This window comes from Martes martes (assembly GCF_963455335.1).
Source record: "Martes martes genome assembly, chromosome: 5".
NCBI lineage: Eukaryota > Metazoa > Chordata > Mammalia > Carnivora > Mustelidae > Martes > Martes martes.
Window position 1 is genome coordinate 18,199,604 of NC_137892.1, and position 11,664 is coordinate 18,211,267.

At 41.9% G+C, this 11,664-nt stretch overlaps 1 protein-coding gene across 3 annotated transcripts; it reads right to left on the minus strand.

The window, feature by feature from the left end:
* Positions 1-411: 411 nt before the first annotated feature.
* On the minus strand, positions 412-10,326 carry LOC308343823 (interferon-gamma-inducible GTPase 10-like). 3 transcript variants are annotated; one of them, XM_080805002.1, is made up of 4 exons: positions 10,107-10,326; positions 9,595-9,751; positions 4,456-4,510; positions 412-2,127 (listed from the first exon to the last, which is right to left on the minus strand). In XM_080805002.1, the coding sequence occupies exon 4, from the start codon at positions 2,105-2,107 to the stop codon at positions 791-793; it is 1,317 nt and encodes a 438-aa protein (XP_080661128.1). In that variant the 5' UTR covers positions 2,108-2,127; positions 4,456-4,510; positions 9,595-9,751; positions 10,107-10,326; the 3' UTR covers positions 412-790. The 3 variants fall into 3 exon arrangements, with proteins under 3 accessions (XP_080661128.1, XP_080661129.1, XP_080661127.1); XM_080805003.1 differs by lacking the exon at positions 9,595-9,751 and adding an exon at positions 2,850-3,760 and having other exon boundaries at positions 10,107-10,319; XM_080805001.1 differs by lacking the exon at positions 9,595-9,751 and having other exon boundaries at positions 10,107-10,322.
* Positions 10,327-11,664: the final 1,338 nt, after the last annotated feature.

Sequence of the window (11,664 nt, forward strand, 5' to 3'; positions counted from 1 at the left end):
TGAAATCTTGCCATTTGTAATGACATAGATGAGGATAGAGTTATGTTAAGTGAAATAAGTCGCTCAAAGAAGATTAATATCGTACTAATTCAGTCACATGTGGAACTTAAGAAAAAAAAAAAAATAAGCAAAGGGGAAAAAAGAGGCAGAGAAAGGCAAACCAAGAAACAGACACTTAACTATAGAGAACAAACTAATGGTTACCAGAAGGGAGGTGACTGGGGGGATAGGTTAAATAGGAGATGGGAATTAAGGAGTGTACTTTTTGTGATGAGCACTGGGTGTTACTTGGAGGTATTGAATCACTATACTGTACATCTGAAACTAATGTTACATTGTATGTTCCCTAATTGGAATTTAAATAAAAATTTTAAGAAGAGAATTTACGGATTCATAACAGAATGTCAGGAACACCAAAAATGCACTATGCATGTGTTTATTTCAAAATTCATTTTCAGAAACCACTCTATGCATTGCCATTTTTTACTAGTATATCAGTAGAAAGACCGGTGCTGTGTGTGAAGTAACCATCACACAAAGAGTTATTCTCTCCACTAATCAGAAAATTCCAGATTACTGTCCTTCACTTTTCCCAAAACAATCATACAAAGGAAGGATTCTTTAGAGCTCATTGCTCTCACTGTCAAATAATAGTCATTAGTTAGTGGTTTATTCAAGAGTGTATTATGGAAATGTCTGTGATACCCTTGAGGGCAGTGGGTCAGAATGCTTAAAGGAAGCCCTAAGTCATCTTTCCAGGCACCAGTGCCATAGCAGTACTGAGAATAATTCAGGAGCTGGCTGTCTTACTTTTCCCATCTTCATTCCCAACATCCTGAGGTAAACAGGCTTGCCCAGAGTCCTCAAAGTCCTTAGAAATCTGTTTTTTAAGAAGAACTTTTGCATCACTTGCCACAGTCTCAAGGACAAAATTTTGAAGGTAGAAAATTTTGTTAAAGTAAATACCAGAGGCAATGGGTCCTCCAGCAACAGAGCAGAATTTTTCCACATAGCTCCCCAGTTTTTCTCCAAAGGATTTCTCATCCTTCTGAACTGATAGCAAATGGGGAAACTTAAGGTTTTCCTTGAGTTTCTCCACTGATATGTTCAAGTCCTTGGCCATGATTTTCAGGGATGAGTTGTCCAGCCCAAAGTAAACCCTGTAGAGGGTTAAACTGTCCTTTAACATCTCCATATCTTTATCACTGATATAACCCATCATAGGGACAAAGGCCAATGCTCCAGCCTTCATGGCCTCCAGCCAGACCTTCTGTCTCAGGGAATCCCTCTTTTGGTCAATGATTGCCTCAGTAATATTCGGCAGGTGTTGCATAAAGATGTGGCGCTTATGCTCTGGGAGGTCCCTCAGAAGGGTACTCTCCAGGCGTGGGAAATCATAGTCAGCCAACTCAAAGCTGGAGATTAAGAAGACCTGAGGATCACTCACATTGGACTCTTTAAGTTTCTTCACACAGTCATTGCGGATCTGTTCCAGAATTTCTTGTTCATTAAATTTGTTGGGTTGACTCCTTTTTGCATTTTGTAAATCACTGTCTATTTTACTTCGAACAAAGTAGAAATTCTTCTTCATTTTTTCAATTGCTGAAGACAGTTGTGCATCATTGATTTTGAAGCGGGTAGCAGAGATGATGATAAAGAAGTCATACTCCTTAAATTTCATTTTCTCCAGATACTCATGAGGCTTAAATGTAGTGGTCCCTATGCCAGGCAGGTCCCATATTGTCACGTTGGGAAGCTTGGGGTGTTCATATTTCGTTCTCTCCATGGTTGTCTCTACCGGCCCAGTAGAGGCAGCCCCTTCATCCTCATCCCGCAAACCCCGTATGGCATTGATGAAGGTGGACTTCCCTGTCCCAGACTCCCCAGTCACAGCAATGCTCAGTGGGGCATTATTGATATCTCTCAATGCATTATTGATGACAGAACCTGCACTCTGAAGGTTCCCCGCTTTCAGGTTTGATTGAACTGACATGATGGCTTCTTGAGAGATGATTTTGCTTTCCATCTTGAAGTCCTTAAAAAACCTCTCAAAGCTGGAGGCCAAATCACCACCATGAGAGTGTTGGGAAGAGGAGGACTGACCCATTGCTGGAGCAGGAGAAGGCACTATGGGGAGAAGAGAAGAGGGAAGGAAAAATATAACATCGGTCCTGGCCCCAACATTGTATCCAGCAGCCCTTCTCTTTCTGTCCAGACATTGTGTAGACTTCTGACCTGGATATAAAATTTGCCCTTGCTCAGTCTCTTCCCTTATCTTGGAAAGTCCTTCTTCTTTAAGATACTCTTCATTCTTACAGACTAATTTCAAAGCCTGATTCTTTTATCCAAACTTTCCTGTCCACATGATTCTTTGTTTATCTTGCTTTAGTTTTCTCTATTTGTAATGTTATGAAAATAATGCTTCTTCATGGTGGCAAATCTAAGAAGACAGAACCAGCACTTACCCTCACACCCCTTCCCACCTGTTCCATGGGACCCTCCAGAAAATCCACTTCTGATAACCTTAAACATCACCATGAGACCTTGGTTCTCACATGAGGTAGCTAAATAAGGATGAGTGGCTCCTTCCCTTCTCAGAAAAGATACCATATATTTTTCATTAGGAGATAGACATTTTTAATGATTGGAAATGTGTTAAAGGACTCCTTTTTGTTTTTCTGGGAGTAGATACAGCAGGGGGCATGGATTCCCATGCTCTAAAATGTCATGCTGGACTATCCACCTGGGACTTGCTATGAACCACCCCAACTGTCCTGAGACCCCATGCATCACCTGCTTCATGCTTGGGTATAAAAGGGGACAGAAACCCTATGGGAGAGATAAGTCACCTGGAGGACTGACTGGTCTTTAAAGTGGCATTGATGGGAAAGGTGGTGTGAGCAAAAACTGTAGCAGGAGTTGAGTGGAATGTTGTAAGAAGTCAGCCATGATGATGCGGTCCCTCTGACAGCTTGCCTGCTGGCAATCAAACTGAGCTGGATCTGCAGTCCTGGACCTATCTGATCATGAAGGATTCTAATACCTTGAGGTGTGGGAACCAAGGTAATCATACACACAGGACTAAATGCAATGTGAAATATCTGTATACTCTCTCCTATGAAGATTGGCAACTGTAGGAATTCATATTGTCTGGCTAGAGAAGACAATAAACACATGCCTCCCTGGATGAGACTGGTTGAAAAATGAAGAAGGGGTGTCCAGAAAACGGGGCCCTTTTAAGGTTTCTGGGCTGAAAACAGCCAGATTCTCATTGTGGTTCAACACACTCATTGAGGGAGTAAATGCTTGATTTAGTAGAAATATTTATCTTTGGATGTCACGCATTCCATACACTCCCTGTCTGCACACGCATTACAAGCACACTTTGTTCTAGTCACATGATATTCCCTACGCCACTGTCTCGATTACGTCACATTCCTTCTCATTTTTCTTATTCCCTTGTTGTATTGATAACATTCACAATGAAGGTGGAGGCAGAGTCAGGCTTGGGAATGCATTAGTGTCTGGTCCCCAGGCCCTCTCCTTTTCCCTACTAAGGTGTCTGAAGTAGTCTTTTCATCTGTGTCTCAGGGTTTGCTGGCCAAACTTGACAGACAACAGAGTTTTTAGACCAGGAAGCAAGTCACTTCAAGTCACCACTGATGTCGTGCCAGCATGCAGGCTGGAGAGGTGAGCTTGGGCTAAAACTGAGGGATCAGACACATCTTCCAGGGGCTTCCTGGCAGCCATTGGCTGCAGCCTAGGATGGAGGATGGCAAAAACAAATTTGGGAAGAAATTATTTAGAGCAAGTATACAAGGTACAAGTGTACAAGTGTACAAGGTCTGGACTGACACACATATGACACACATATGATACATTCTCCTTAGAAGAAAAAACTGGGAATCTAGCTTGCAAGGGGTAGCTATTAAGCAACTTAAAAAAGCACTTGTGCCGGCTCAGCAGGAATATTGTTCACATGCAGAAGAGTAGAAATCTTCAGCAAGTGGCATGTGCAGGGTCAAGCCCTTGCTGTGTGGAGAACAAACACTACCACCCCTTTGGACAGCAGGCAGGACACAAAGCAGAATGGGAAAGACTGAGTGTGAAAGAAGCGTACACAATTAGGGCCTCAGGGAGGAGCCAACGAGATGAGACTTCAGCCCTATCAGGTGTGGTCTCATGCCTGTGCATTCTCAGGGGATGTAGGAGAAAATACACAGGAGAGTGAGGAAATCTCTGACTGAGACAAGTCCTGAGGAATAGAACGAATACAGCAAAAGGAAATCAGATGACGGGGTAGGAAATGCAAACAGATGTAGACAGCAAGATCCTATGTGCTGAGCAAATTTCAGCCTCACAAAAGCCATGCCCGCAGCTGATGTTGTATGTGATGTCCTGTTATTTATTATTTTCTGCTGCGACAGCAATGCAGGGAGAGCAGGAGCAGAGTACCTTATGGTATCCCTGAGAGCTTGTATTCCAACCGCTGGCAGTGGGTCCTCTGTGGCTGTGGTAGAAATGGGAGAGAATGTGAGAAATCCATGCCAGTAAACCTTAGGTGCACATGTAGACATACGTTTCTTATCTCGTCCTCTCAACAACATGATTCACAGACTTTATAGTTCTACGGAGCTATGTGTTAAGAAGAAATGCACAGGGTCATAACGGAGCCACTTAAGTTAGTGCCCCAAGTCAGTTAACCAAGGCTTAATACCTAAAAGTGGTTTCAACCTCCAGGGATGTAATCTTTCAGTAGTCAACAAGGCTATTTCCCGGTCAGCACTAAAAACTATACTGACAGAAAGATCCCCATCTTTCCCTTAGGAGGACAAACTTGGCTAAAACAATGGATTCTTTTCTGCTTTCTCTCTGTGTTTAAATCTTTTCCCTTTCTGTAGCTTGATGGAGCTCCTTTCTATTTGCTAGGTGGGATACTGGCTGATTCATAAATCATTTAATAAATCCAATTAGGTTGGGCGCGTGGGTGGCTAGTGGATTAAGCCTCTGCCTTAGGCTGAGGTCATGATCTCAGGGTCCTGGGATCGAGTCCTGCATCGGGCTCTCTGCTTGGCAGGGAACCTGCGCCCTCCTTTCTCTCTCTCTCTCTCTGCCTGCCTCTCTGCCTACTTGTAATCTCTCTCTGTCAAATAAATAAATAACATCTTAAATAAATAAATAAATAAATAAATAAATCCAATTAGGTCTTTAGAATATACTTGGTTGAATTTTGTTTTTTAACAGATTTGGTGGCAGTGTCTAGATCCAAAGCAAACTTTTGACTCTATCTGGGGACAAAAAGAAACACAGGGGTGGCATCCCATGGATCCTTTTGAGTTCAGAGTCCTTCTCAATATTTCCAAGGGCCACCACTAAGTCCATCTTGGTTTGAGCTCTTTTTTGCATTACAATTCCTGATTGAATTGCCTTTCAAGTCCAGGCTAATGGATCACTCTGTCACAGACATGGAAGGCAGTGACAGAGCACCAGTCCTTAGCCCTTGGCTCAGACAGGAGTCCACCCTGGAATCCCTTCTCCAGTTCCAGGCCACAGTCTGTATTTACTGATCTTTCCGGTCTTAGTCTCTTCCCCACTTCCTGTCTGCAGTCTTTATTAAAGGAACCTGCTGGTTTAGTCCATGATGGACATTGGTGGTGATGTATAGAGGGCACTCTATTGAACAGTTCCTCATAACTTCTTAACCTAACCCCTGGATCTGAACTCAGATTCCAAGTTGGGAACTGTTGGTGGCAGTGACAGTTCTCCATGTGTGTGGAATCAGGCTGCAGTCCCCATTCTTGGAGATGTGCTGGTTCAATCCTTGTCCCAGTCCCTAGCTATTTGGGTACTGATGGTCTGCATAGTTCCATTACCTCAGTACTCTTGGTTTCTGTTAATGTGTACATGAGAGTAAGCCTTGGTTTAAAGAAAAATAATAAATAAGTAAAATGAGTACATAAATAAATAAATATATGGGACCTTTAAAATCCAGAGTTAAGTGCTCTATCCTCCAGCACATTATTTTATATCTAAGAACTATGATTCTACAAGCTATAAGCATCTCCAAGCCTGTTTTGTGTCCTAACAACTTGGCTTGATAACGTTCAGGTTGGGAGCCACAGAGTAAGGCCAGACAACAGTGTGATCCGCTCCCTATTTCTCAGGGTCATGAGATCAAGTCCTGCATTGGGTTCCATCACAGCACAGAGTCAGCTTGAGAATCTCTCCTCCCTCTGTGCCTCCCCATGCTTCCACACATGCTCTCTCTCTTTCTCTCTAAAAAATTAAAAAAAAATCTTTTTATAAAATCCTTTAAAAAAAAGAATTAGTATATAAAATGTATGATTAACTGATACAACTCAACACCCAAAAAACAAATAACCCAATTTAAAAATGGGCAAAAGATGTGAGCAGACATTTTGCCAAAAAAGACATCCAGATGGACAACACACATATGAAAAAATAAACATCATCACTCATCATCAGGAAAATGCCAGTCAAAATTAAAATGAGATACCACACACATGTCAGAATGGCTAAAATGAACAACCAGGAAACAAGAAGTGTTGCTGAGGGTGTGCAGATAAAGGAATGCTGGTATGTAGGTGGTGGGGTGACTGGTACAGCCACTGTGGATAAGAGTATGGAGGGCCCTCAAAAAGTTAAAAATAGAACTACTCTACCATCCAGTGATTGGACTACGGGGTATTTACCCCCCAAATAGAAAAACACTACTTCAAAGGGATGCAAGCACCCCTCTGTTTACTGCAACATTATTTACAATAGTCAGATTAAGGGAGCTGCCCAAGTGTCCACTGATAGATGAGTGGATAAAGAAGATGTGATATATATTATTTAGTCATAGAAGGAATGAAATCTTGCCATTCGTAATGACATGGATAGAGTTTGAGAGTATCATGGTAAGTGAAGTACGTCAGTCAGACATAGACAAATACCATATGATTTCACTCATATGTGGAATGTAAGAAAAAATGCTAATGAGCAAAAGGAAAAAAAGTGACTGAGAGAGACAAACCAAAAAATAGACTAACTATAGAGAACAAACCATAGATTACCAGAGGGGAAGTGAGTTGGGATGGATGAAACAGGTGATGGGTATTAAAGGGTACACTTACTGTGATGAGCATTGAGTCATGTACAGAACTGTTGAATCACTAAATTGTGCACTTGAAGCTAATGTAACACCGTATGTTAACTATACTGGCATTAAAACTAAAAACAATAAATGGGGGAGTAATTGACTTTGATGTCTCATGATGTGTGATTACTCCTTTTAGGGGTAATCTAAGCATAATTATTAAGAACAAGCATAGGGGCGCCTGGGTGGTTCAGTGGTTAAAGCTCAGGTCATGATCCCAGGGTCCTGGGGTCGAGCCCTGCATCGGGCTCTCTGCTCAGCGGGGAGCCTGCTTCCTCCTCTCTGTCTGCCTGCCTCTCTGCCTACTTGTGATCTCTGTCTGTTCAAGTAAATAAATAAAATCTTAAAAAAAAAAAAGAACAAGCATATTGAATAAATGTATAAATAAAATTTTTAAAAATTTTAAGTGAACCTGTAGGGGCCCCTCTATGGTTCAGTTCTTATGCTTTGTGACTCTTGATCTTGGGGTTGTAAGTCCAAGCCCATGTTAGGTGTAGAGCTTAAAAAAATAAATTATTAGTTAAGCTTTTAAATAGTTTCCAAAATCTTTCTGCTAAACTGAAACCTTATAGTTCTGCTGAGCTAGATTAAGTAATGATTTAAGTAAATTCGTTAAATATTCAGATCATTTCCAAATAACATAAAATAATGAAACATTAATTACTAAAATTAGGTTTCCCTAATTTTGTTTTTTTTATTAATCATAAATATTAAGGTCTGTTGGTAAACTTTTTTGGAGTCCTTTACCGAAAAGTGTACTATAAAAAAAAAACCACATTTGTACAAATTATAAAATGTATTTCTAAATTTGCCAATCTAAAGAATGCTGGTGTAACACACAGTTCACTCATACTTACTATTTCATTTTCACTAGAAATTAAAGTTTCTAAGGGCTAAGAACTCTAATTAACTAATGTGCCTAGAGCTAGTAAAAATAAAAAAGGAAATATCTCTTAATAAAAGAAAAGTAAAAAAATAATATATGTGGATTGGTGATGCACTTCTTTTGAGGCAGAAGAAAGTTGTAAGAAGATTGTGAAAAAGGAATCTTTGGAAAGGAATTTTATGCATGGTCAGGACTGATTCACATTGGAATGAAAGAATTTTAATACAAAAGAAATTGGAGGGGGAGAGGAACCATGAGAGACTGTGGACTCAGAAACAAACTGAGGGTTTTGGAGGGGAGAGGGGTGGGGGATGGGTGAGCCTGGTGGTGGGTATTATGGAGGGCACATATTGCATAGAGCACTGGGTGTGGGGCGTAAACAATGAATTCTGGAACATTGAAAAGAAATTTAAATAAATAAATAAAAATTTTTTAAAAAAAAGTAAGCTCGTGCAAAATTAGAATTTCGTTCCCTGCCTGTCAAAAAGACAAAGTTTTCTTTGTTCTTCCAGGATTTGATCTACTTTTGGTAGTAGGTTGTGAAAGTTCCCTTACCATTTAAGTGATCTTCCTAGAAAACAAAGATCCTATGTTTTATGTTCTATTTGTGTAGGTATATAAGCATTCTAGAAATTATGTGAAATTCCTGGAAATTTGATATGTCTTAGTATAATGTTATCCTGTATAATTACTCTCTTCTCTTCTGAAATTGCTGTCATCAAAACTGAAGCTCACACTGAAAGGACTGAAACAGAGTGCCAGGAAAATGCCCCAGCTGACTCTCATGCAAAGGCAGCCGGCAAAAGTATCTATAAAGAATGTGGCACATGTGGGTAACATCCATTCTGCCTCTGCAAAAATGCCCCCTCATTGTGAGATTTCTGCCATTCTGATGCCAGGGTAACATGGCAACCCTCTGCTTCTGAATCAGAGAAAATGAGATACATAAACCATGGCTTTAAGTTGAACAAACAGTTAAGGCTTTGGGAAACCCAAGGCAGCTGCTAGGTTTTCCTTGGCGCACTGGCAAATTCCACGGTGTTTTTGTTTGTTTATTTGGTTTTTTCATTCCTTCACCCATCACCATGCATTTAAGATGATTCCAACTATGACTCCACAGTGGAGGGAAGACTTCTATAAAATCGTGGGAACAGTTTGCCAGCAATTTCTGACTTGTCAGACCCATTATCCTGGAAAAATCATTTTTGCCCTCAGAGGACTCACATCACCTCTTTTGAGAGACATTTGAACACCCACAGCTGGTCTGTATTCAGCTGTCACCTAGCGGGAGTCATCAATGTGTTCTTCTTACTGTATGTGTGTTTTCCAGTTTGGTAGAAGTTTGCCCTGCTGCAAAGCAGATGCCCTCACAGTGGGAAAGGAACTGTCAATGATTTCTTTCTTTTTCTCTTCCTCTCTTCCTTTAAAAACATTTCCCTTCCTACAGCTCCATGGAGCCCCTTTCTGTTTGCTAGATAAGATGCTGCCTGATTCATGAATCATATGATAAAGCTAATCATCCTTTAAAATGTATTTATTTGAGGGGTACCTGGGTGGCTCAGTGGGTTAAAGCCTTTGCCTTCAGCTCAGGTCATGGTCTAAGGGTCCTGGGATCAAGCCCTGCATCAGGCTTTCTGCTCAGCTGGAAGCCTGCTTCCCCCACACCCCGCCCCCACCCTGCTTGCTTCTCTGCCTACTTGTGATCTCTGTCAAATAAATAAATAAATAAAATCTTTTAAAAAATTATTTATTTGAATTGTGTCATTAATAGATAATACATGCATTGTCTCCCCCACAGAAAGGTAGTTAGGCATGAGATAGGGAGTAGGGGGTGTCATCCACTGACACCCCAGACATTCACATGATCCTTCTGCAGTTCACAGGAATAAAGTTTGTCCTCCAACCTCCCTCTGAAAATGTTCCAAATAGTTAAATGCTCTAACTGGCTCACAGCCATCCACCAGACATCCTACCCCTCAGCCTTTCAAGTCCACAGCACCCAAGATCACACATCCAGGCTCTCCCAAGCTTAGACATACAGATCTGTGATTTCTTGCTTACCAGCTCCTGGAGGGAAAGAGACTCCTGGTGTCAGCGTTGAGCTCTGAACATGTCTCCGGGCAGCTCAGGAGATGCTGAGCCTGGTGGACGTGCTCCCTGCAGCCCACAGCAGGAGCTCTGCTCCGCTCAGACTGGCCTTGCACTGGGACAGGTCCTGTGTGCTGCTGTGGTCGCTGCGGAGAAAAAGAACAGATGCCCACCCCAAATGTCTATACTGTCTGTGAGGATCAGGCAGGACTTAAATAATCTCGGGCCTCTGTTCCACCCTCAGAGGAATCTGACCAATAGTAAAAAGAAGCAGCCATCACACTGCAGAGCCCTGCATTTCCCGGAATGGAAAGTGAAATTGAAGTTCTGAGGGCTCCTTTTCTGAGAAACACAGCCATCGCCAGGAAGAGAAACTGAAAGGCATCAGGACCATTAATATGATGTGTTTTTGGCTTCATGAGTGAGAAGAGGACACAGGATCCCAGGCAGCAGGCTTCTCAGTGACCCCAAAGGACACCTAACTGAGCCCCAGACTCTAGGCCAGGCAGAATCTGAATGCACATTCAGAGAACACAGTCTTGGGAAATGACAATCATGCTTCACCTGTTAACCTTGGACAGCCCATACTCTAAGGGAAGTGAAGTCTAGTAAAGAGGGTACCTAGTCCCAGTCCCTGGTTCCTGGCAAGAGCTTCAGAATCCCTGGGGAAGCTGACTTTGTTTTGCTCATGAAGTTATTCCAGGCAGGATCCTAAATTGCTTCAGGTCAGTGACTGGTCACCATGAAACCAACCCTGTCAACACAGGGTGGAGGTTCTGGGCCAGCTGAACCTCTGGGAGGAGAAGAGGGTAGACACTGAGTTCAATTAAGTAGCCAGTGATTTAAGCAATCACGTCTTTGTAATGAAACATCAACCAAAACCCTAGACACCAAGGCTCGGTGGGCTTCTTAGTTATGTTTGCCTTGATGTTCCGGAAGGTTGCATACTCTGGCTCCATGGACAGAGGCATGGAAGCTGTGCACTCCCCACCAGAACCCACCCTGTGTGTATCCTTTGAAATAAAACTAGACTTTAAGTATAACACTTGCCTGACTCATGTAAATCATTCTGATCAATTAGCAAACCTGAGGGGGTTACAGGACCTCTCTATAATTTGTAGACAGTTGGAGATCCAGGTGGCCTAGGGACCCCTCAGCCCCCCAGTGCAGCTGGTGTCTGAAGGGAGAGTAGTCCTCTGAAGGACTGAGCTCTGAAACCTGGGGAGTCTTTGCTAACTCTGCATGGTTAGTGAAGGAATTAAAAGACAGTGTAACCAATTGGCATGGAAACTGAATAGGGAGTAACCCTGTGTCCTAGGGAGCCATATCCTGGCTTTAATTTTTCTTTTCATATTTTTTAAATATAAATCTTTTATATAGTATCCAATTCAAGGGGTATAAAACGTATGCAATAATATGTCCCTCCACTGGACAATGGGCCTTTGTCAAGTGTCTGTGCTAGAGAGACCATGTCATCTTTATAGGTCCATTTTATGAATGTATGAGCAAATATGCACAATCCATTTTCTCC

Bases quoted from the DNA above. Each gene is read 5' to 3' on its own strand.
- LOC308343823 (XM_080805002.1), bottom strand. From the start codon at position 2,107: ATGGGTCAGTCCTCCTCTTCCCAACACTCTCATGGTGGTGATTTGGCC.